This window comes from Aquila chrysaetos, chromosome 20, assembly GCF_900496995.4.
Source record: "Aquila chrysaetos chrysaetos chromosome 20, bAquChr1.4, whole genome shotgun sequence".
Classification (NCBI taxonomy): domain Eukaryota; kingdom Metazoa; phylum Chordata; class Aves; order Accipitriformes; family Accipitridae; genus Aquila; species Aquila chrysaetos.
This window is the reverse complement of record NC_044023.1, coordinates 20,650,792-20,677,898: the sequence shown is the minus strand read 5'-3', so window position 1 is coordinate 20,677,898 and position 27,107 is coordinate 20,650,792. Positions and strand designations below refer to the sequence as shown.

The window sequence follows — 27,107 nt, the reverse complement described above, 5'->3', positions numbered from 1 at the left end:
GCTCCCTCTCGCGTTCCTGATGATAGGAAAGCCCTCCATACACTCCTGCTGTCGGAAATCATCTTGCTGGATCTCGACCTCGTCTCTGATCTGATCCCAACAGCACACCTTTATTCTCACACTGCCCCTCCTTCTTTTCTTTGTGGCTAGTGTTGATAATGTTGGTTTTGCATTTTATTTAGCTCTGTAAAGTGTAGTGAGCTGCTATCAGCATGAAAGACACTACTTCAGATAGTTGTAGATGTGCATGGTACATAGCTCCCAGCAAGACTTTTTATCAAATTTATGGATACAGCTGGCCAAGTCGACTGTGCTTGTTTTCAGCCATATTACAAAAGGCTGTTATACAGTTTTCTGAAGCAGCGCCTAATCTGAAGAAAGCTGGAAGGTGTCATGTCACCACAGACTTGTGGTCTAGCGGTCAATCAATTACATGTCTTTCACAGCATTTTGGGCAGCTTTCCAGTACTAACAGCTTTAGTCTGCCCAGCTCCCAAAGAAGTACAATCAGGAAACTTGCATCTTTGTGCACTAGAGAGTTTTTTAAAAGACCCATGGTAATCACCTAGCACAGGGGATGCTTTACCAATTTGGGGCTGTGGCACGCTTCCAAGTTTTTACTCTGGGGTTATTTTCTCAGAGAGGCAAGCATAGGCTGTGCAGCGTGCGATGCAGATTGTAACACTCAGCAGGGCGTACATACTTGCCTAAGGATTAGGTCCCTGAAAACATGGATTACGTGTATGATAACATGGAATAACTGATTTCAATTTCAGAAGCAATTGCGTATTCAAAGCATGCAGCGCCTTTGCTATCATTATTTAGTTATGATCATTATTCATATTTCACGTATTTTGTTATAACACGTAATTGTTCAGTCTATGTTAAAACACAAGCAGGCCTAGCACTAACAAACTGGATTCGTAAGTTAGATGTGGTGATTGCAGAACTTACTGTAGGATGTTCTGGCTCCTCAGGAGATGAAGAAAAAGGATCTTCTGACTTCCCTGCTTGATGGTTTCTTGTTGCTACAGATGTAGAACCAATCTGGAATAAATCAGATGATATGCCCTCTAAGTCAAAACAGAAGAAATGCCCATGTACAGTTCTGTTTAAATGCTTAGTTAAAGGGGAAATAAGATGTTGAAGGACATTACGCCATTCATGAAAGGCCCAAGTTTGTGGTCTTTTGGCTGCTGCAAACTTTTTCAGCAGCTTTGGAGACCCACGTCTGGGTTTGCCTTAGCATAGGCTTCCTTTGTGATACTCGATGAACCACATAGCTTTCCTGTGCTTCCATCTCGCATTTCTGAAGTGAGTTTCATAACACTGCCATACCTATATTTTATATATACGCTCATCTGTAAATATCTCACAATAAGTCCCTTAAACAGATAGATGTGCCTTAAGTGACTCCAGTTGTGTTTTCCATGTGTATTCTTTGCCCCTGAGGGAGCATTTTAGTTTTACTGTGCATTTACTGGATGTCTGATCTGTGCTTATTCCAAAAGACAAATTTGAAGGTTTATTCAGAGAGTGACTATTTATTCCTTGGTGGGAAGAGGTGAGGCTTATTGTGAACGAGCTTGAGAAGGGAGTGGTGGGGAAGGTGGTGTGTCTTACTCAAAATTAGTATTTCCTTTGATCAGTCATGTCAATCCTGAAACCTCAAAGTCTAAATAATCAAGAAAAACCTCATACTATTCAAACAATGCTTAATCCTTGCTGAAACATACCACTGTTCACACCTATTGATAAACTGATCTGGTCGTTCCTTTATGTACACAGCCGTCAAAGTCCTCTGGGAAGAAATGAGCAAGGGAGAATCAGAAGCAGTTCATGGTGCTGGCTGCAGCCCGCGGTGGAAGCCCTTCTGCAGTCCTGACGACCAAAGGCAGGGACGGACTTTCAGTAAATGTATCAGACACGCAGGAACCAGTTTACGATCTGGTATTTAGGACCTCTGGTTTAATACCTCTGTGGAGGTGGTAACACAAGTTTTAGTGCTATAAAAACCAGATGAAATCCTTTAAAACAAGATGATATTTTTTTCTCTGACTGTCCCCAAGCAGGATCTGCCGGGCTGGTCCTGGCAGCCCTTTCGCCAGTAAACAAGGAGCTGAACTGCCTCCTGTAACGAAGACAGACCTTCTTAGCCACAGCACTACCAAAGAAATTAGTCTTCCAATGGCTAAAGGGACAGGCAGTCTGTTAGCTCCACATTACTCAGCTGGGAAGTACAGTAATTTCAAGAATTATGTTTAAGAGTTCTGTTCAGCTGTGGGAGTACAACATGCCAGTAACCATCAGGTCTGCTGCCGAACCAGATGACGGGGCAGGGCTGGATGCTGGCCACCGCATTTCCACAGTTACCTCACTGTTTAATGATTGTTTCGCTGGAACGCGAGACATGTTAGGGGGGAAAAGAAAGGCAGAGCCCTGGGAAAATCATTTGCATCGTGGCTTCCTTATGAAGCAAAGGAGGTTGTTAAAGAAATTGTTAAGACTTGAGACATGAATCTGCAAAAGTAACCAAGCGTTAAAGCAAACGTGCTGCTGCCTCCCTGGTGCCGGGGCAGCTCTGCGCAGATGGTGGGATTAGCACTCTGCAGTGGCATGTGGGTTGTGCTCTGTAACACGACTCTGTTGCTGCGGAGAAGATAGAGACAGTGTACAAATCCGTCAGAACTGGCTGGAAAGTTTCTTTAAAACCCCATGGATGTTCTTCAAGGAGTACCTACAAAAAACTGCGTTAGGCGTTTCCCCCCTCCCCCCCCACCAATTTTTGACTCATTCAAACTTACCTGCTTTAATACTTGTTCTGCTGGGTATAGAAGCATCAAATCATAGCCACGTAAGGAGGCTTTAATGAAAACATTCGATTTTAATTACTGAAAGTGTCTTGAGAGCAATGTCGTAATTGTTTCTTGATTGTCCTAATTGATTTGCCTTCTTAAAAAGGCATAATAGGGGAAGTAAACAGTGGCGCTAGCATGTCCTTTTCTTTCAAATCCTGAACCATCAGTCCGTGAAAGTGGTCTCACAGGACTAGAAATTTGTTCCTTGAAATCCTGTCTGAGGTCTGGGTCTGAAGAATTGCAGGGAAATAGCCTTTACTTCATTTTTCAGTCCTCTTCTGGGTACCTGATTCTCACTGATGCCGAGTGTAGGCAAATTCAGATAAAACCAGTTGGACTTTATTCATGTTTCTCTGTATCAGGTCCAAGTCTATTTATTATTCAACCTGCAGGAAAGATAATGATCGCAAACTGACATGAAAATTGTAAACCAAATTTTCAGGTGGAGTATGTTGGTGCAGCTCCCCTGTGGTGGAGCTCTGAGCATGCGGTCAGTGGAGCTCTGCCAGTTTACACTGGCTGGGAATTGGGCTTTGTTATCATCCCCAAATCTGTAGGAGTAATTCAGTAATCCGGGATTACTTTGACATTTTTTATGAGTTTAATAGACATTAATATTTGATTGACAACTTCAAATTGACATGTTAGAAGAAAAATGGACAAACTAAAAACATCTGCAGCGAATTACAATGTAACTGTTGTAATTTTTGTCATTAATTGGTTATGAAAACCAGACTTGTAAGATAACTTCCTCAAACTTTTTTGTGTTCATAACTTTTTCACCCTTTGGATAAAACAAAGAAAAAGATCTTGGAGGTAGCAAGGTTCATATATATATATATATATATATATCTATCTGTAGATGTACAACATACCGATTCTATTCTGATTTCCAAAAAAAACCCCATTGTTATTCAAATGGCTTTTTGTAGTATTCTGCTGTTGTCTGTTGTATAGTTTTATAGTGTTGTGCTGTAAATAACAGCCACTTGATTGAGATTGAAGTTAGTACATTGTGAGGATTTAGTTGTCTTTAACAGCACATGCACTTACTTTTGTCTTAATGAAAGTTAATAGAGCCAAGTAGCATCACTGTGTCATAAATGACATTTTGTATGAGTTTGTATGTGTAGTTAGGAACAAGCTGGCTAAGAGGACAGGATAACAGATAATGTTTACACAGTGCCCCACATACTACAGGTCCCTCCAGTCTATCTTTGTTCTACATTTTTTGTCCAATCAGAGGACTGAACAGAATTTCTGCAGAGGACTGCAGAATTTCGTATTTCGGGGAATTAACATAATGATTTTCAATGATGGAAGACTTCTGTTTTGCTAGTGTTAAAATTCCAAAGAAAAAATTATTCATAGCAGGCACTGTGAATAGCATCCTAGGCCTTTTGCAAAATTTGTAGCTGTTTTGTTTAATGCTGTTTTCTGAAACTCACCAGAGAATTTCTGTTGCATAACACTTCATGTTTGATACTGTTTGAAACAATGTCATGTAGCTAGCACTAGAGAGAAGCAACATAAAAATGCGGTCCTAAGATTCAGTCACCCTCAAGCATTGGAAAAGTCAAGAATTTGACTACTGGAAACATGGAGTATTTTACATAACACATCACATATGACTAGGTCAAGTAGTTGCAGGAACCAGTATTACATATAAATATCTTCTGTTGCTGTTAAGTGTCTCACTGAAGGTCTCAATAAAAAATACACATAAATCTTAAAGGGTGGGTTTTACAGAGAAGCGCTGCTGGAGAACGGTGGGGTGGCTGGAGCACGGAGGCTGGGAGCTGCTGACTTTGCTCCTGCAAAGTTGTTCTAAACGTTTGTCTCTAAACTACATGGGGGAAGGAAAATAAGAAATTAACCCAACAAACCTGGATAGAAATATTATCTTATCCTACTTACCAATGCACGCAAATGTTTTGAATATGTTTATCTGTTCTTCATAGGGTGAAGAAACTAAAGCACTGACTCTCGTGCTTCATCGTGACTCTGGCTCTCTTGGATTTAATATTATTGGTGGCCGACCATGCGTGGTATGTTAATTGTTAAAATATGTTTGCCCTTTCCAGTTGGGAAAAGCATGTAGGTCAACACTTAGAGGAAAAATGCTGCTGACAAGCATTTGGTTCTCTTGGGATTCTTTCAGAGCAAATCTTATATTCAGATTTGTATCGGATGTCTTTTAACTACACTGTCTTTTCTCTCACAACGTGTTTATTCATGCACATCATCACAGCTAACAACACTAATATTGGTGCAGTGTCATTCCCAAAATGGTGAAACCCGTCTTTCCCAGACCATACTGCTTTCAAGATGTTGCACGGGTTCAGGGCCTACAGCTTTAGGCCCTTTACAGTTCATTAAGAAAATGTTATTTACTCTCCTTTCCACCAGAGATTAAGCAGCACTCTGTGCAGGTGAAGGGATGTAACAACCTACTTTTGAATTCTGTGATTTCAGCAGATGTTTCCTGCACCATACACTCGCTAATGTATTTTTTTCTGGATGCTTGTTGGCTGGAGCTGCTGCATATGACTTTAATTAGATCAAGGAGCGGATTATACCTTGTCCTAGTAATTTAGAAAGTATTCAGAACTACTTCTTGGCCGCTCAGAAATCTGACATTAATCATGATTTATTCCTAGTAAATTCACTTGAAAGTTATTCTTTCTTTATAGTTAGAGTTTTTCAATTTTCTGAGACGTTGTTCTGCGCTGGTAGAAGCTGGTGACACAATACACAGGAATATGAAAATACCTTGTTAGGTATAAGTTGTTTTTCATGGTTTTATATTTAAGCCTCCAGAGGAAGAGCTGTGCAACTAAAAATAAAAATGCACTGTTGTCTTATGTTTGATGTGCAAGCAGGCTGCCATCTCACTGGATTTTACATTAAGAATAATTGTAACGACAATTACTACTGAGCTGGCCTAAGTCAGAGGAAAATTATTATCGTGCAACTAATGTACCTGATGGAGTTCCATTCCTGGTTGTTTAATCTTTCAAAATGGCAGTATCGGGTGTTCTCATTAGCACAAAGTAATTCCATATTAAGACATCAATAAGAATATTTCTTTCAAATTACATGCACAGTTGTGACATGGACAAGTTTTAGCTGAGGGCAAATTAAGAGTTACTTCAAGGTACAATTTTTTTTTTTTTTTTTTCGCCCTTAAAGGACAATCAAGATGGTTCATCCAGCGAAGGAATTTTTGTATCAAAAATAGTTGACACAGGGCCTGCTGCTAAGGAAGGAGGGCTACAAATTCATGACAGGATTATTGAGGTATGTGAATACACTGTCCAGTCTCTTTTAATAGTGCGAGTTCCATCTCAGGTCTTCAGATGGCATGATGTTTAGTGTGGGTTTAGGAGAAATGTACTGTGGTAAACACTGTCTAGAAGACACGTCTGTTAAAATATGCTTGACTTGATTCAGTGCTGACCTTCATGGCTTTAGGTATAGTTCTTACCTAAATATAGAAACCAGATTATGGATGGTATGTGCATGTCCTGACTTCCTGAGGATCTAGCATCTATCTGGTATGCCATAGATATTTCTTTTTAAAGCTATTGGAAACTTTTAAGTTATTTAGTTAAAACCATATGTGAAATATCTGTGGTGTAAACCATGATTTTATTTTTCTTGGTATTTAAGACCAAGTTTTGAACAGTTAGAAAAAAATCCGCTCTGCAGTTTCAGTATGGTTTATTATAAACCTGAGTAACTCCCTTAATGTTGTTTGTAAGTTCTTATATTACTCAGATTGCAGTCTGAATTTCTTCTCATTTTGCCAAAGTCTTGACCTCAATAAAAAGTCCTTCCTGTGAAAGAGATGGTTGCTTGAAACATTTCTCGCAATTTGCAGCGAGCAAATTTCTTTTTCAGAGAGAGAAAAGGGTTAGTTTCCATGAAACAAAATGCAGCTGATTGTGAGTCAGTTCCCATTGTTTAGCATTTTACAGTTAAGAAAAAGTATTCTTCACTGTCTTATTTTTGTAAGCTGGAGAAACTTTGAGAGTCTATTGTTCAAAAAGATAAGTGCGGTGTTTGTTGCCAAGGATATCATGGAACAGCCAGTTTCTCTAAGTAATGGAATTCCACTGCTCTTATGTTTTGCAAATGAGCAATAAACAGCTGTTAAGGATTTTCTGTTGGCGGGGAACAATGTGTATTTGCTATTTTCTGTACTGTTATGGTAAATTGTATTCACAATTTAGTAAGGATATAAAATATTAATTAAGTTTCTTCATATGGGAAAGAATGGAGCCACAGTAGCAGAACTATAAAAAGATAAGAAGCTGAGCTGTGAAATGATCCAGGGTTGCTTAAACTATATATATGATGTAATATAATTGCGAAAAGGTCTGGACAATTTTGAGAGCTATGCAATTTTGTTTGAACTGAAAATTTTCCCATAAGCATGTATTTCCCCAAAGCATATTTGAAAAGCTGACATCCGTTTCTGAAGTACTACATAGTCACATAAACCAAACAACTGTATGAAAACCAAAACTTTGGAAAATCAAATACCCCAAAGTTAGGAAATGTCCTAGCCTCTCTGTGCAAGCCCGGTTCAGTCTCCTTGAGCGTAAGCACTGTAACTCAGTCTGTAATTGCAGTCATACGGCACTTGTCTGTAGAAGTCACCCTTGCTCACGGCACAGGGACAAGGGCAGCTAACCTCACAGGGACAAGAGCAGCTAACCTCCGTGGGCTCTGCAGCGTCTGCTCTCTGTTGCAAGGGACCTCCCTCCTTACTGATTTTGTGGTTCTTTTGTCAGGGGGGGTGGGGTGTTCTCTTTCGTTTTTTACTCCCGCCTTACTGCTCCATTTCTCCACAAGATTAGCATTTGGCAACATTAGCGCAGTCCAGGCCAAGCAACTAAATACTGTCATACTGGACACGCACTAAGAACCTGAGAAGTACACAGTTGAAGACAGGCTGGGTGAGCTTTTCTGCTGTACTTCTTGGCTGTGTCTCCTCCCTGAGTGGCATCATGCCTATGTGAGCAGTGTTTGTGCAGGGTCTTTTCAAGTTCTATTTTCACATAAGACAAAACCCTTGAAGAAAGACACTAGAGCAATTTGTTGTATTTATAACGCACCAAGGGTAGCAGGAACCCATGTGTTGACAAGTCTTTGTTGTGCTGACCACAAACTCATTTTCATATTCACTCTTCTCACCTCTAAATATATGCAAAATGCTGATGAAAATATAGCACATTGCTTCCCAAGAGTTGACTTTGGGTACCTCCACATCAGCATCTGAGTTTGGATTAGGAGTGTCTTGTTGAAGCAAGTCTCTGAATGGTGCCCACCTAATGCAGTTTGATTCCCATTGTGGAGTAGACTCCAGGTGTAATGACTGCATTTTTTTTAGATAAAATTAATTTATTTAATGCACCCCAGACACTACAGACATCCAGTTCACAGAACAAGACTGAAGTGCTCTAATATTGAGCCCTCAAAATACATGTAGCATGGACATCAGCTCCTGAAAGCAGCTGTTTCATTCTGTATTCTCTGCAATTTCTATTTAATGCACTATATCTAACACTAGTCTGGGTTAAGGAAAAAAGGAGATACCTCCTGCAGGGGATACTGCATCAAGGCATCTAAGTGAGCTTTATCATACTAATATCCAATTATCTTAGATAATTGAAATATCCTGTAAATTATCTAGATGAAAATTAGGTAATGTCCAGTGATAGTGTCCTTGTAGAGGCAATTTTTTTTTTATAACCTTCATACTGCCAAAGTTTTGATTTGACAGTTTGGCTGAAAAATCATTTACAGATTTAGCTGTAACTGGCAGGACACAGCTGGAGGACTCAGATGGAACTTGGCATAGAGAGTAGAGCATCTTAGCAGGTCACATTTGCTTTCAAAAGTATGAAAAATGAAAAAGAAACATGGTAACTTAACTATCTAGAACTGAATTTAGCTATCTAGAACTTGACTTGTTCAATTCAGTATTAAGGTTTTATGTATCACCAGCATGATTTTAAATAAACTCTTTCACAAAGAACTCTCATTCTAATATAAGCCACTGAGCATAACATCTCTAGAATTAAGTCCAGCATCCATCACAGAGAATTTACAATGAAGTAAAACATAAATTATTTGATTTCCTTTTGGAAAATGTTCCTTTGCTATGGATCTTCTGGTGGATGCGTTCTGGAGCACATAAAATACGAGTGTCATTTCTCATTTTCAGAACTGTCACAACATTTCTTATTACTGAGCAGGGATTAGGCAGTGTAAAACATAGACACGTACATAGTACTGTTTATAGCTGATAGCAAATGCATTGTTATATTGATACTTGCTTGCAAATTCTATGTCCTGACAAATTGATATGGAGATAAACTTTAAATTACGTCAGAGATAATTTGTAAACATATTTTCCTTATGCAATTTGGATTTGGATTTCCTGTTCTGCATCTTTTAGAAGGTTAAATGCAAAGCAGTTAATCAGGTTTAAAAATAGTCTTGAATATTCTGTAAAAGCAATTTTTTGGCCCTTTGTATATCATTGACATAATTAATGCCACTGTGAAGTACATGTTTCTACTGTTAAGTGACATACATCAACATGCATGTTGCATGGTCTGTGCTACTCAGTCTTCAAAGCAGCACTTGACAGAAATACAGAAATACTCTTTTCCCCTTGTATTTTGTTTTACAGAATCTGTTAAATAATGATATTTAGTGCTTACATAGGACTATGAAGATTGCGTTGTGGCTATTAACTGCTTAATTATTTCCCCTCACTGTTTAATAATATTTTCCTTACTTTGCAAATGGGTAATCTAGGTATATAACTGGGAAATAACTGTTAGAAGTTCTTGTCAGATTAGGGTTAAAGACTTGGATCTTGGTCTGTGTGTAACTGTTCTGTGTAAACCAATGCTTCTTACCTATATCTCTTTTCAGATCTTTCACCATTACTTTAGAAGTGAGGAAGTAATGATACTACGAGATTTCCTCTGGTTTGACTACATGTTTTTCATGCAGTTCTGTACTTATACGTTAAAAGCAAGCAGCTGATTTAATGCAGCACTAGTGATTTACTGAATTGTTGTTAAGATGTTCCGTAGCAAATTGCCACGTTAAAAACATGCTGAAACTATTGATTTTTATGCAAAGGAATTACTGTTCTCATAGATTTCATTTTTGTCAGGGTAACAAAATGGTCCTAATTTCCTCTCTTAACAGAAGTTGGTTCAAGTCCCAGCCATGAATGCCTCCTCTACACAGCTGCTTGGCATTTCTTAAGACAAAATTAGATTTTCAGAGTTTTTATTTTTAAGCACATCAGCTCTGAAAGATTATAAATTAAATATGGCATTCTCTTCTCACTAACTAGTAAACTTCAGTTTGTTTAGCTTCAGGACTGCTTAGAAAGAAGGAGGCTTTTGAAATGCTGACTGCTTGCCACCTTAAATAGTTTTAAGCACAATTAGGGTACTGTTGAGGTAGTATAAACTGTCACAGCTCCACTGAGACCTTGAGGATTTATGCCACCTGGGACTTGCCCAGTGTTTCATGCTGCTCACAGGAAGGATCATTAGTTTAGGAGTTGAGAACACGTCTTAGTGCATTTGATTGATTTTCCCCAAAGCACCCTCATTTGCTACAAATTATAGGCTGCTTTTCCATTACGTGGATTTCTTCACAGATTACACATAAGAACAATGAAACTTTTTAGCAAATCTTCTACTGTATATGTACAAACAAAATTTGCGATTTGCTTTCGGTTCCCTGTTCACCCTGTGGTAAGTGCACTGTTTTGGCAGAGCCACTTTCTGCTCACATGGGGTGGCTAGGTAGCTTTCAGCAAAATTAATTTGGTAGCGGTGTTAAAAACATGGACTCTGAAAAGTCAAACCAGCAGAGAAAGTACATCAGCCATGCAGCAATGGCAAGAAAGAATGCTCTGGCAAGCACGTGGCATACCTTTCCCTGTCAATGACACATACGTGCTAAGAAAGACCTGCTGCTGAGGCAAGGATGGCTTCAAAATTGAGTGAACGAATAAATGAAGAAACATTTCATGTGGTCTGCTAGTGTGTGATGGGGTCTAGTTTCTCCACAAGGCTGAGTCTCTGGGCTGAAAGGGTTCAGTGTATTGCCAGTCTGGCTTTCTTGTCAGTACGCAGTTGTCTCAAGCCTGTGTGCCCTGTTCGCTTATCACCGCTCACAGACAGCTCACAGGAGACTTCCACAAATGATCAGTAAATAAAATTATTAACTGAACACGGCCTTCAATTTCTCATTTGCTGGTGAGCACTTTTTAAAATTATGCCAGCTTTAGTAGGATAAACCTAAGCCTATAGCTACTTACAGAAAACTTACAGCTAGCACTAGCTGAACTCTGCCAAGCGTATAGGTTAAACAGCATTTTTTCATTGTCGTGAATGGAAGAGTTCAGCTCTGCAAACAAGATTTACTGTGCAGCTACATACACTTAGGAATTAATTTTCTAGAAAAAAACATTTTCAGACAGTGACTTAAAATCGGCTGTTCAAGTTCCTGCCAGGACGCGCAAGCACATTAGAATATTTGTGGAGAGCGAACACAACGGGGCAGTGAGTACAGCTATAGCGGAGTCAGCTTTTTTTAGAGTTTATACTCCTAGAAAACTTTCCAAGGCCTTTGTCCATATCTGTTAATGGTATCTTACAAAGCAGCATCATGCCAGTGCTAAAACATAGATCCCGCAGCTTAGTCAAAAGGGAATAATAACAACCTTAAGAGAAAAATGTAAATGAAAGCAGGCAGCCTTGGTTATCACTGCATTTTTTCCTCTCATAAATTTATTTGCCTGATTTCATACCAGCGCTACAGTCTAAGCTGTGGCAGGGAGGTGGGGAAGCAGGGGAATGAGCCAGACAACAAAAAGAAAATGAACCAAAGAGGTATAACAGGATTTTTACACTAAATACTGTACTATTGTCCTTCCCACAAACAAAAAAGAAAAATAAGTTGGATGGGATGAAAATAAAAGCGTTGCAAACAAAGCAAGCAATCTTGTTTCTAGTATTATGGACCTACAGTCTCTTCCTCTTCACTGCTTAGTAGACTGCAGAGCTCAAGTTATAAGCACATTCCATGCTGCAACTTTTGAAAAGGTCCTCCATGAATTCCCCTCAAATTTCTGCACCATCTTATTGTTTCTTCTTTTTAATAGAAGTCTACAGCATGTTGACCCTAAGCATAATGTGGGCATTTTGAATCCGTGGAAGCTTAGAATATTGCTCTCAAGGGCATGCTGAATGAAAAAGAGGTAATTAAATTATCCAAAAAAGCTCTCTAAACTCCGGAATAGATCCCTTATGTGTAACACTTCTTAAATTAATGGGATTATGATGTCTCTGTCCCTTCTCCCCCTGCACTTCCCTCTGCTCTTGCTTTCCTTGCTAACACAGTCTGCTTGAAAACAACCCAGTATCAGTCTTTAGCTAATGTAAAATCTGTCCTTTGGTGTAAAACCTTTGGTGCTCTTGAGATGGGGGTCATGGCAACTGGGCACAAATCAGAGAAAATAATTACCACTAGTGGAATTCAGAGGAATACCCTTTTTCTTGAAAGGTGCTGCAGTTATATTTGTGAAGAAGCTACCTATTACCAGTGGAAATCTTTAGCTCGACCCAGAAGACAAATGCTGCTGGGGTGCCTGGGCACCCCTCATGCAGCTCTGCCCTGTTCACACTGAATTTGGGGGGGGAAACGGTTTAACTGTAGGATTTTGTCCTTGTTCCTCACATATGTGCAGAGTGGCTGCAGCCATTCCAGTTTGATACAAACTACTTATAAGTTAATTGGACACAGGATAAGCCTAGAGCCTGTTGTTGGAACTGGTCTCATTCAGAGGCTCTTCCAGCAGTGAGTCTTCTCCGAGCCCCAGGACACCACACTTGCACCTACCTGCTGGCGGTTCCCAGAGCTGCTCGGCTTTCCACAATATTTGTTTCACCTGCGACTTTGCTGCTGCTCTTTGACACTTCCTCACTTCATCAGCATTTTCTCCTGACAGCCCCATTCTCCTTTTTCCTCTGGGAATAACCTACAATCCCTATTCCTCTCACGTGCTACTCCCTACAGACAGCTGTACCCCATGGAAACCCTTTGGTGTCCCTATTACAGGGAAATGGCTGCAGAGGGTGAAAGCCTGGGATTGCAGCTGGGGTGAGCTGGGATGTAGCATCCACAGTCCTTGCAGAGAAATTAAATAATGTTGTTCATGTTTGTGTTGGAATTGCATGGTTAAATGGGAAATTGCTCTTGAGAAAAAGGAGAAGCAATAATGAAGAATATACTTGCCAGGTCAGATTCTCTTGCATCAAACTTTTCATGACTATAGGGATGGAAAAAGTGGGAGAAAAATTCTGCTGATAGGATAGCATTTTATAATGCTTTAAAAAAACAGTGAAAGTCACAGATTATATAGCACATGCCCTGCCCCGAAAAGTTTTTTCTCTTTGATGTGGTTATTAACTTGTTTGGTACCACAAGGAACAGGACTTGGAACGGAAATGCAAACCACTTTGATAATTTCCAGGCCTGTCAAATCTCACATTAAGCAAGGGACTTGCTCAGTTGCCACATGTATTGCCTGATCACATAGCTCATGAAATATCTCATCCATTCTCCCTCAGCTGTGTTTACCATTTTCTGGTAAACCAATCCATGCTAATTATCTTGATAAAACAGCTATCGATCAGTGCCTGGCCTGCCTTTTGCCAGGCTGTTCAGTGCCGAGGCAAACGGAGGTCGTTCTCTCCTTCGACTGGCGTGGTGGGAAGGTTGTCCTGCGCTCGAGGACAAGCCTGGTGTGTCACCTCGTGGGCTACAGGAGCAATCACGATGCTGCAGATCAGCCCATGGCTGTGATGCTTGTGATGAAGGGAAAATACAAACCACCTGAGAAATCTAGATTTTGGTTTTGTGAATTATTTCTCTTTCAAAGAGTGAAAAATAGCTGTTTCATGTTCTCTGTAGCTAATCAGAGAGAAATGTGTCAGACTCCAACAAATACTTTTTTTTAAAAGGATGCATATAGAGCATATAACAATGGGACGATTTAATCTTCTTTTCACATGTGGTACAATTCCTTGCATTTTAAATCATCTCCTGTTCAGTTTTCCACATCTGAAGCCAAACCATTATGATTAACTGTTTAGATTTTATTTTTAGATTGTGAATGCACTGTGTCTTTTTAGAGAAAACACACAGAATGTCCTATCAACTGTTTTCACACATTTTGTGTGTATCATAATAATTGGGCAATCAGGCACAATCATCCTTAATTTAGTACATATGCGGTACATTACCATGTCAGTTGTACTAAAAGATATGCATAAAGTAAGTGCAAATTAACTAACAAAAAGAATAAGTTCAGACTATTGCTATTCAAAATGCACTTGAGTAAAATTTGCATAACTTTTCCTTTGGAAATAAAAATGGAATTTGTTCAGCAAATGTGAAAAATACTGAATGTGTCAGTGACCAGATCTTTCTGGGGATCCTGAATCCTTATCCTGCAGCTCAAACCGTGTTTATTCTAGTGGTGGGATTTTTCTTCAGAACAAGAGCGTGGCATGCAGAGACCTGCTTGCCATGAGTGCCTTACTTCTGCTTTCTTCACAACAGTATGTAATCTTTTTTTCACACACAAAATATGGAAACTGAAATGAAATCCTGGAACCTGTTCTAGTAAGAAATATAATACAAAGTCACTTCTCATTAGTGGTATTTGTAGTTTTTAAGACAAATAAGGTTTTACTGCCTGATAGTAAACAAAATACATTCCAATATTGGGTATGGGGTTTTTTGCTTGTTTTTTCCAAAATTGCCAAATATTACTTTATGATAAGACATGAAACATTACGAACAGGAAAACATGGAAAATGAGATTGCTCAATTAGAAGTTGATCAAATTTACTATATCAAATTGTATAGCAATAATGGCATTAGATTCATATTCTCTCTCATACATAAGGCTTTTTCCTTTGCCTAATTAATTGATTCTTTACACTATGAAAAATTGGAAGCTGTTCACAATTAACTGCAGTTCTGTGCTTTAAACACTAAGAGGTGACAACTTATCAGCATTGTGAAATTAATTCCAACATTGTTGACCGCTTCTTTACTTTAGGCATGATGTTTTGATAAATTTTAAAACAGTAACTTTACTATTTTATGTTCCACTACAAAGCGCAACTACAGGATTTATAAAGTTTTTAGACTCTCATAAATACAAATAGTACTGGGCTGACAATAATAGTAGTTGAGAATTTTTTGCTTCAGCACTGGGGCTTTTAAATGAGAACAGTGTTTAAGTTGTTGCTTTGAAGACTTTATTATGCATTTTAGTATCCAAAGTAAATTTGTATTATGTTAGCTTTCATATAACAGTGTAACATTTTTAAAGAAGCTTCTATCTGTGAAGTCTTACATCTGTAAAGGGAATTTACCTCTGAAAGCAGAATTTGCGTTTTAAAGACTGGGTGGGGGAGTAATACATCAAAAAAGGAAAGGATTTGTTACAAGTGGAAGGAGGAGTGGTACAAACAGGCTGTACGGGTAGATCACTAGATGGTAGAGACACAAATCCCATCACTGTGTACTTGACAGGAGACATTTGTTTTGTGAGGGACTAGGTGATTACTGTGCTCTGGGCCATGCAATTCCCAAATAGTGCAAACTGTGCAAGCATCTTATCTGCAACTTAAATTATGCATTAAATGTACCTCAGTTGTGTGAAGCAGGTGGAAAAAAAAAAAAAAAAAAAAAAGAGCCAGAATATGGGAAACAGTATCTTTTGTTGGTGCAAGCCCCTTTTTAATAGTCTGCTGAAGCCTGGTGTCAAAATGATCTTTTAAAAAAAAAAAAAAATCATTAATTTATATAGCCTCTATTGTAGGATTTGACCTATGGGTCTCAGGAATAGTGTAGCCTACAGCAGGCTCCTCTTATATACCCTTTTACACTGACACGGTTATCATCCCTAACCCCAGTATAGTATCTACAGCTTAATTATATGCTCCACTTAGCAGTACAGAATTAATCCTCTTTAAACTGAGTTTAGATGACATTCGAAGAGTCATGACTGGTCTCTTTAGTGTAGTGAATTTTTTCTGGAAGTACTTGCCTTTATTCTTTATTTTTTGCCATCATCCACATAACTTTGAAGCACACAAAAGTGTGCAACGCTGAAAGCAACCACTTTGGTGATCAAGCTTGGCTCAGGATCCAATTTAATTTATGCACAAATTTTCAAAGACATGAGCCACACATGCTCAGTCCTGTAAAATGTCACAAGGATATTGGTAGTTTTTAAATGCTATCTTCAAGTTTAACAAGTAGAGTAAAATCATTAAATGTTTCACAGGATCACCAAATGGCCAAGGTTGGAGAGGACCTCTGGAGATCTCCTTTCCAAGTCCCTTGCTCACAGCAGGGTCAACCAAAGCCTGTAGCCCAGGGCCACGTTTCTTCCTTGGGTGAATAAAAGCACATGCACATTGTGCATGTGAAGAGTCCTTTTGGGCCATGGGGTTGAGCAGGAATTTGAGCTGAGAACTAGTAAATATTATATGTATGTCTGATTGATTGGATGAATATGAGAAAGAAATAGGCAACAGGAAGGGACAGTGAAAATGTTTCCTGAATCACTGGGGGGCCAGGGGAAGAGAACTCTTTAGTGCTATTTTTTCTTCTTCTCTCAGTTCTGCAGGCTTCCTAGCTCAGGAAGATTTAGTTTATTTCTTAAAAGGTCTTGCTTATAAAGCAGACCTTTTTCTGGCTCTGGCCAGCTCTAATAAAAATTAGCAGTAACTTTAGCAGCTGCCATACCACATGACTGCTTGGAATTGCATAACTTCTTTTTCCTCATAAAGAAACACACAAAGAGATCATCTGATCTCCACCCTTACAACGTTCTCTGAAATATATTTCTCTCAATTTCCAAACAAAAATCTTTTTCTTCTTTCTTTTAACAGTTCTCTCCTTCTAAGACCAAAATCTGACTGTAGATAGTAATGGGCTCTAGGTAGGGCTTTCATGAGTTATGTGAATAGGGTGATTATTTTTATTTTTGCTACTTCAAACTCTATTACTGTTTATCAATAAGAAACCATGTCACAGACAAAAGATAATATTCAAGATGATCAAAGAAATATTTTGTTGCTGAAATTGTGGGGGGTTTAGGGCTTACAACATTTCTGAGAATATGCTTTTGGATGGAGATACATTGTGGTTTGACAAGGAGAGGGTCATGGTGAGAAAGAAAAGACTCCTATGGCCATACCACATGTAAACTGAACAGACTGTTGGCTCAGACCAGGTCCCATTTAATTCACTGGAAATCCCAGAGTATCTAACCTGATCTGCAAACACAGAGCAGTTGGAAGTTTAAATTATTCTTCCTGTGTGGCATGTGGAGATGCACCATTGTTTTCTGGCTAATTGCTTTTCCCTCTAGCAAAAAAGGAAATTTTTTCTTCTGTAATACTGCTGATGCAGACTAAGTACTACTTTGTGTAAAAAGACAAAGGTGGGATTGATGTGTAAGCAGATGGCATGTTGTTCTACATGAAGGTGCAGTCGAACCTGTTGAATTAAACATGGCTAAGTGCATGGCTTTAAACCAAAGCCACCAGGAACCCTGCGCAAAACAGCCTGTCTGCTGAGCAGAGCGGCTGCTGGGGTAGACACACCAGTGCAGTTATGTTGCATTTTTACAATTACTTCCTTTTGCCACAGTTCTCACACAAACTTTTAAGCACTTTTTTTTTTTTAAGAAATGTCTGATGAACTTATAGGTGTGTAAATATGTACTATGTGTGAAAGTTTATAATCATTTGCTGAAACCTAAGAACAAATAACCCCCTTTCTGTCCAGTGCTTTTTTCTGATGCAAATTTCTTGCAAAGAAGAAGAAATAATCTTTGTTTAATGAGGAAACCCCACTGACTGCATATTTATTTATGTCTCCCTTGTAGTTCATTCAGAATCAAGGCTAATATTCATATATTTTAAGTCTTAAAGAAATCTCACATCTATAGTTAGGAAGAATTCTTAAATCATTCCATGTTCTTTGAAAAAACTGTGTATCAAACTCTTTAAAGCTTAGTTCATCCCAAATCCGAGCAAACAAAAGCCAGGTAACGACAGTGGCATAGAATACAAGTTGTTGCTAAAATAACAAGCACATTGGCACACAAGCAAGCTCTGGGAGCTGCACTTCTCGGGCACAGTAACTGGCTTGCACCAAGTTAGATTCCCTTACTTACTTGAGTCGAGGCAGTTGTTTTAACCACAGGCTTGCAATAAAATTTGTATTTATGTACTTTTCACTTTCGCATTTTCCCATTTTCTCTGCTAGTAATACTTTACTTTTCCTGCTAGTTTGTCAAGAATCCCTAGCTCTCATTTTGGAGTAAAAGTTTTGGCACCTTTTATGCTGTAGACTGAATAAAAGCTGGCCTCTCACAGCCTGCCTTTAGCAGTGGTAAGCATCAAACAATTTGGAACATAAAGCAATGAACTGTCTTCAGATGCAGCTACAGTTCCTAAGTGTCCTGCTAGCAACTCTTGTTTTAATTTAAAAGTTCACACAGCCAGCTCTCTGATTCCTTCCTGTATTTGAAGGAGCCAGTACATACCGATGCCTTTTTTTTTTTTTTTTTTAATATAACCTTTCATTGTTTTCCCTTCATTTTGGCCTCCCTCTTTCCTCTTAAAAGCTTTGTAGGCAAAGTTTCCTCTGCAGCAGGGGAATTGCTGACTGTTTCTGTTACAAACCTTTCTCTAGCAACTAGAACCTTTTCCTTCATTTTTAACCAGTTTTACCCCCTGCTGCTAATTAAAATGTTCTTTCTCTCCTTCAAAGTTTACCAAAAAGCAATTTTGTTTGCCCTCTTCGTGGATTTCTTATTGCAGAAGGCATTTGCAGACTTGCAGAGCAGCTGACTTAAGCAAGTAATAAACACAGGAATGAGCAAGGATGTCAAAGAGAGCAATAGATAATATATTAGCCTCTTGCCAGGTCTAGCAAATCTCCAAGCTTTAGAGACTATTAAAGGCTACTTTCACTGGGCTGACACTGTGCATTTCAGTTAGTTTTCCCAGCTTGCCTTCCCCAGACGCTCTGCTGCGGTTCTTTGTTACACACCCGAACTCATTAGATTAACGAGAAACATTTTAGTAAAGTATCTCAGGCAGAAATAGGGAGGAGTTAGGGGGTTGAGGAGATGCTGTGAAGTTTCTTTTGGGATGAAATTAATTTCATGCATAAGCTAAGGGAAAAGTAGTATGCCTGCCAGTCCTCCAGATTTGAGTGATGCACTGTTAGTCTCTTGCTTAGACTTTATGCTTGCTTTTGAATACTGTGTCATAATTTGAATGGATTTATAGAACAAAGGAACCAAAACCCCACAGTCAGAACTAAGATGATACACTTGTCACTAACTGTGTCCCTTTCATCCCGAATAATAATTTACCCTCAAAATAATTTGCTTCCCATTGGTTTATTCCATAGCCTGAGGTTCTGTTCAGTATGAACAAGGATTGCAGAGTCTGGCCCTTACTACTTGTTTGTGTCCAACTGCAACCATTTAATTCCCCTCCTTTAGAAAAGCTTTGGAAAAAAACTAAGCCCAAAAGCTTTTAACTGCTTAGAAAGTGTTTTCCTGCAGTTTCAGGAAGAAATGCAATTATCATGGCTTCTTAATTAAAGTGAGTTGTCAATGAAGCGATAAACCATGGTAGAATTTACTTATCCTTGTAGAAGAATGCAAATTAAGGCTATAAATGGAGGTCTTGGGAAAGGTCTTGACCGCTTTTTGCCACCAGACTAATAATCACACTAAGTAATTCATATTCTGAGACAATCAGATGATGTACATCATCTTTTGCAGGGAAAAGGGGACTATAGAAAAAAGTCAAACATGCTAAAAGAATAAATATCTTTGTTTATATCTATCCTTGATGTGAATGAGTTGTTAACTGTAAACCACAACATTTCAAACCATGCAATCCCATTCTCAAAGGAAATTGTCTTTGAGTAAGCAAGTAGCCAAGGATAGTAGGACAGTATTTTCAAAGCTGCTAAAAATGGAAAGACAAATCCTGACCTGAAGTAATGAGCATAGTGTCCAATTAATTTGATATCTGTTAGGGCAGAAATCTTGTCTAGCTAAAGTCAGCAGTGAAGATTTCACTAAGTGAGTTCATGAGAACTGATGGCCACATTTGTAAAATCTTTTTTGTAAAATCTTTTCTAATCTAATGATAAAAAGAAAATTTAGAACTATTTATTGTAACTATTGTTGTAAGTTCCATGCAAGCCTATAGTATGATCTGTAGATGAGCAGGAATCCCTAGGGATAAAAGTGCCCCTAATTAAAGTAGTGTTACCATAAGCTGTCTGTTACAGGGCAGGGGGAAGGCTGAACGTGTAATACATGTATGGTAATGCTTAACCAAGTATGGAATTTGTTTTACTAAAGCCAAAGGGACTACTCATCTGCTTAAAGTTAAGTATACGCATTAGAATAAGAAAAACTGGGGTCTTTGGTACTACTTGTGAGTGTCAGAGTCTATAAGCATGTGAAAATAATCCACAAATGGCATATCTACTAACCTATGAAAGACACAAATTCATTTTACATTTCCTTTGAGTATGTAAAACCTTAACTAGTCATTGAAGAATCCAAATTATGGTATTTGACACCTGGGAAGAATTTTATGGAAAACAATGACAGACTTTTAGTTCAGTCTCCCACTTCCTAACAACCCAGTTGTAAACTGCTCGACTTTTACTCTCCTCAGTTTGTAACATCTAGATTACTAGCTGCTTTCATTCTCCTGACAAACTAAATTTTTGACACGAGATAGTGAACCACCATATCTTAGGTTCTTGTTACAGATTACTACATATTTTATTTTTAAGAACATGAAATACAGCATGAGCTTTCTGTTTGAAAATGGAAAAATGTTGAGGGGGGTTTTTTTTCCCCTTTTCAGAATATTCCCATTACTTTTGTTACAGTGCACTCATTTTCTAGTCGTTATTTTAAATTTCAGTTTCTACCATTAATTGCAGAGTAGATAGAGGCTTGGAACCTGGAATAGTGACTTTGCAACTGAAACACATTGAATTCTACCACTTCTTGTGATTTAGAGAGACATCATACTTTGCATTATTGTCAAGCATCCAAGTTACTTACAATTACTTTTCTTCTCTGAATGTAATTTTTTTGTGTGTCATGACCTAACTAAATTTATTCTATAAAAGTTTATAGTTCAGCTCCAGAGTTAAAAATTTCCTTTTGGTTGGATGTACAAATTCAACAAATTCTAGATCAAGGTCAATTCTAAAGCTACAGTTTATCATCATTGTTGTTGTTCTCTCCCAGCCATTACTTTGTCTGTCATTTAAATAGCCTTTGGATTAAAGTATATACTATATACAAAATCTATACAAAGTACATACAAAACATGTAGCATTTTAGGCATTAAGAGCATATCTCTGAATCACAAACAGGCCTGATTTTTGTTTTGCTTTATCCTTTATGTCAGACAGAGGATTTCCTACCGTTGTTTGTGAAAAGAAAGCTGGGGCTGGAGTTAGAAAGGAAAGCATAAAACTGATTGCTTGATGGTTTAATGTTACAGGCCACCTACCCAGAGAAGGCTGAGAGTTTGAGTCAAATTGAAATTCTAAAGAAGAAAAAAAAGCTATAGACCAGCAACAAATAGGTAAAACTTAGAGGAACAATAATATATGATTCCATTTTGTTAGCAGTTTGGTACTTGGAATAGCTTTACATGTAAGAAAATATAAAGCAGCAGAAGGAGCCACTTAGGGGAAAGACATTAGACAGACATTTAAAGACTTCCTAGACAGACCTAATATAATTTTATACACTTAAACACCTTGTTATAAAAGCTATGTATATTCAGATGTTGTTTTACATAATTCCTTTATTGTACAGTTAAAAGAGGAGAAAATTCAAAGTAAACATAGAAGGAGGGGAAAGACAATAAAACATACATATCTCTAGAAGAGGCTATTTTAGAAAGGAAAGCACAAGGCAAGATTTTTTTTTAGTTCTTTGGGGACCTCAACAAGCAGTTTATCTAGAAAGTATTTATTTTGGATAAAATCTGGAAGTTAGTGACAAAGAACAGTTGAATCTTTCACAGCACTGCATACAATTTAAAAAAAAAAAAATCTATTTCTAATCCTCCCTGTAAAACTTGAAAACACATCTTCAATTTAAGTCTAGAAGTTGGGTGTGCACTAAATAATAGTTATTTATAGGAAGTTCTGTAACAGTATTAAACAAGTATGGAGAGATTAACAGAAATTGAACAAATTAATGCAAAGGGGTAAGAATTGGGATTTTTAAACTGAAGACATCAATGCAAACATGTAAGGACATATGCTAATACACATAAAGACAAGTACTGCAAGTGAGTCAGTGGTCAAGTACCTGATATAAATGAATGTTTTCACAGGTACTATTGTTAGACAAATAAGCGAAAGGCAGTTGATGTGCTGTTGAAAGGAATGAAGTTGAACTGAAAATTCACTTTTGGCTAAAATATTTACTGAATTTTATTTAAAATTGCCCTTAAATAAATTGGTTTACTTTGGGGCATTGTGCAGTACATTATACACATATTTGATTAATTCCTCTGTATGATCATCCTTTGAGTTTAACTTTTTCATTGTCTGTGGGGATTTTGAACAGTAGCGGAGGAATTTTCTCAAAATAGGAGAATTTGACTGCAAAACTACAGATCTTTATGGACTAGTGAACTCAGAGAAGAGAATTACCACTATTAGTTTAGGGCATTTAGTTTAGTGTAAGTGAAAAATTTTAAATTAAAAAGCTGTCAACTGAAGTTTAAGTTTACTCAGAATATTTTCCAGAGACAACAGCTACACATCACTGCTATTTGTCTGGCTGTTCAGCTTCCATGATGATAACATTGTATAGGAATTTACATAGAGGGGGCTAAAACCTTTTATTCCCAAACACATTTATCTTGGTCTCAATCATTTGGGAATCCAACAGCACAAGAGCACGAGGCCAAGTAGATACAACCTATTTGTGTAAAAGCCAGTTTGTATGTGCTGCAAGTCAGCAAGAAGTCAAAGTCTTGCTTTGGTAACCCTGAGAGAGATGTAATTTTCGGTTGTGATCTGTTCTTTCGGGGGTAAGTCTGAATTGATCTATTGTTTCATGGGAGAACAGCTGCAGGGGACACAAGGGAAGTTTGAAGGAGAAAGGAAAAGCTGATTCTTCTTCAAGATGGACCTGAAAGTTTTCTTGGTAAACAGATGTTCCTGTAGTGGCCGTTTTCTACCAATATAATCAATTATTAGCCTGCAAAGGCTGATAGGTTCAATGAAGCAAAGTGATGCCTGATACATTTTAACAGGTGCCAGGGCAAGCTTTCTCACTTCACACACTTTAACCAAGTAAGATTTCAGTTATAAATTGAAACAGCCATTTCCCCCCCTATCAGTAAAGGGAGAATTTTACATTAGCAGCTGCCAGGCTGCTGTGAAGGCTGACACTAACTTTTCTTTCCAGGTGGGGACTGTTATTGTTTCAAATGCCCCTTTTAGAGACCTCTTTCACAGAGCCCTGGGATGTGGAAGGACACTGGAAACTATTTTGAATCCTTGCAACAGGTGGTTAGAGTCAAACTGCAATACATAAAAGTTGTAGTCTTTCCAAGATTTTAACTGTAGGTGCATTAATTACTTTGTATTTAGCTAGATAAGAGTTTCACTAAGTTGTGCTCATAATTTTTATATGCTTTTTATAATAAGCGGTCAGGGCAAGTGTTATTTCTGTTCTTTCTGCTTCAAAATGCATGTGAGCAAACAAACATCTAACCTAATATGCAGTAGCAGCACAATAACCAGATGTCTTGTTTAAAGCTTTAAAGTATTCATGTTCAAGCCCATAGACAAAAGTTCTTTCCACTTTAAAGATGTTCAGCTTGCACTTATGCAGTTAAAGGATTCCTAACAGTAGAGCTGGATGAGCCATCATGTCATACAGCTAGATACAAACTCTGTTATCAAGGTCTTACATGAACTTTCTTATACTTGCACTGGAATCGGTAACAATTTCTTTCATGGCCTGATGTGACACTGTATGATTTTCTAAGGTCTGCTCCCATGTCTGTTGTCATTATTTCTCTGGATGGGACCAGATTTGAGCCCCAAGACCCAGTAAGAAAACAACTATTGCCTAAAAACTGAACCAAGGATGCCTTTCAGCTCTGCAGTATCAGAATGGTCTGAAGCATTTCCATTCCTATTTCTTAAGTATAACAAATAAGCATCAGATATTGTCACATGTGAAGGTTTCATGGCTCTCTTTTGCAGTGTCCACTGTCAGTTCTGAAACCCACAGAGCATAAGTCTGAAATACTTATCAAAAAAAAGAGTTGTACTTATATAAATAAGTAATAGTTCACATAGCAATGCCTTCAAGGAATATTTTCAGCTCCTACAAATCTTCCCTGCTGCAGTCAGCATGCAGTCATACTGACACTATTTTTTCCAGTGGTAGGAGGTAGAAGGCCTAAGGAAAATGATCAGATACTGGTAATAACAAGAACCTACTAAAATTAATTTTGTGTTACTACTACCAGTACTAAATGGAGAAGTTAGCTGAGTAGCATGAATGGAACAGAACAGACTTTAGCAACAGAAGGTAAATAACACAGTGTTTTACATAAGCATCAAATATTTGACAGTTTTACAACTGGCTTGTTATTTCCAACAACTGTTGCATTAGGATAAAGAGCATTTGCTCTTTCCATTTCTGGCTTTCTCACATCCTTAGAATGGCTCATGCCTGGAGGATGTGCTAAGAAACTGTGGCTTTGCATTAATGCCACTTGGGCATCTGAAAGGTTATTTACTTATTCCGCTATCACAGTAGAACCCAAAGGTTTATTTAAGCAGCTCACCAGAGCAAAATGAGGCTGCCCATTAAGGTAGGGGCTCATATTGGCTTCAGTGGGCATATTTCACACATCATAATCAGACAGGCCTAATATTTTTTGTGCTCACACTGGAGAGGGTGGGCACCTTCTGCCCTAACTTAACCTCTAACCCACAGCATAAAAGTTACATGAGATCCAAGGCTGTGGGTCTTCTTTTATTATTGTTGCTCTAGTAGTGCCTGGGGATCATTGCGGAAATTGAATCCCTATTGACAATAGTGCCTGTCTCAAAAAATGTGCAGTATAAATATTCAAAAATGTACAGAAGGACAAAGTCAGGAGGGGTTCTGTCATCATTGTCATCAGGGAACCGAGGCACAGAAGCTTAATTTACTCAACTTCATGACTAAGCCAGGTGTGGAACCCCACTCTTTTAGTCCATTAAGTTATTTAACCACAAAGGCAGCCTGGTTCCCTGGAGGGCTGAATAAACCCAGACTATTAAAATCCTCAGGTCCGGGTTGCTTTAGTGCTACTCCTCACTCTTACATATAGATGGAAATTTGTGGTAGCTTCACAGTGCCTTTGTCTAGACTAAGATTTAGATAGATAATATTAAAAATTTAATATACAACACATTTTAAAGAGGGGTTGACAAGAGGGGCACTGCATATATTAATATATGCTGAACTAGTCAAGAGAAAGATTAGGGAAGCATGACTTTTAACATGACCAACTGACCCTATATTAAAGTATATACCACGCCTACACTAGATTTTTTGGTCATGCTAGAGCAGACTAGCTAACCAGTTCTAAAAGAGTTGAGGTCAGTGGAGTTATGGCAGCAGCATAAAGTGATTGAAAAATGATCAGATAGAAAATTAGGCAAAATATTACTTCATTAATGACAAAATACTCTGTGGGATTTTACTAATCCTTAAAACATAAATCAGTTACCTTGAGACCAAATCATGAGAAGTCTGAGACAAAATAGGAAACTTTTGAGAAAAGTCCTGAAAACAAGTACTTAAATGTTAAAATGCTTTTTAAGCCATAGCTACAACACCTGCAGTTATATACCCTATAAACAAGCTATACCTACACTTCCTTGATGAATAGGAAACATCCATAATAGTGATAACAGCTGCTTAAAATTCCAATTTTAATAAAAATTGTTTTATCCATGAATTCTGGATTCAACTACAGCTTGCTATATTTGACTATTTCTAACAGCAATTAATAATACTCCTTTTAAAACAAGAGCAAAATGTGAATCAGTTTACAGATAGAGAAAGCATTTATTCTTTGTATACCTAAGACTCCCAGAGGGAGATTCGGGTGTTCAAGGAATGTAGGGTGGGGTAGACTGTGGCTTCCCTTCAGCCCATGATATTAGATTAGACGCGAATTACTGTTTCTGCTGCCATTTTTAGTGATTTGGTATCAGCAGCTACAGACTCTTCTGAGATAAGACAAGGGCATGTAAGCTCTGAAGGGCTCTCATTCTGGTGCAGGACTATATCAGTCTGGCAGCTGTTGCTTTGATTGAAAAGGTATGCTGACAGTTCAGGGCAAGCTTCAACAAATGGCACCAGCTTCTGAAAAATGTACTTCTAAGAGAACTGCCCCCAAAAGACTGTTTATTTAAGGATGTCAGTGTTGTTATGCCTGACATTTGTGTTGAAACCTGAGTTTTTACAGTGTGAAATGAAATAACATTAAAATGTTTTCAGAAAATGTATTTGGGGATGTGTAATAAACACTAAACCATTACCCAGTAAGGATCTGTTGACATACATAATCTATAGCACTGACACATTATTGATGGTTTTAACCAAAGATACTACAATTACTGAGTATGTATTATTTATACTGGAGGAGATGGCTTGCAGAAGAGTGAACAGATGATAGCTAAAATTGCAGATGACTCTCAGACCTGAAGCTCATAACTAGCCCCCACATTCTGGGACACTAATGCTGGTTCTGGAAAGCAGAAGCCAGCTGAGAAATTGAGATCCAGACCAGACACTCGTAACAAGTCTGGGAGTCATTAAATCAAAGTGTAAGTCTCAAACCATCTCAGTGCTGTACACATAAAAGTGATTTTCAAACTCAGAAGAAACCATTATTTCAGATAAATTTTCCCATGGGCCATATTCTCCATTACCTTGTCCCTTGTGTGGTCATTTTATTTAATGTGAAAAGCATGTAAAACACTATTGTTCTCACTGATAGTGTTTCACTC

At 38.1% G+C, this 27,107-nt stretch overlaps 1 protein-coding gene across 1 annotated transcript in view; it reads left to right on the top strand.

The window, feature by feature from the left end:
• The window catches only part of PDZRN3 (PDZ domain containing ring finger 3), a 149,978-nt gene that overhangs the window by 2,170 nt on the left and 120,701 nt on the right, over positions 1–27,107 (top strand). Inside the window, exons 2-3 of the mRNA XM_030043762.1 lie at positions 4,820–4,906; positions 6,051–6,158. Coding sequence (XP_029899622.1) covers positions 4,820–4,906; positions 6,051–6,158 — 195 coding nt within the window. The remainder of the gene's footprint in view (positions 1–4,819; positions 4,907–6,050; positions 6,159–27,107) is intronic.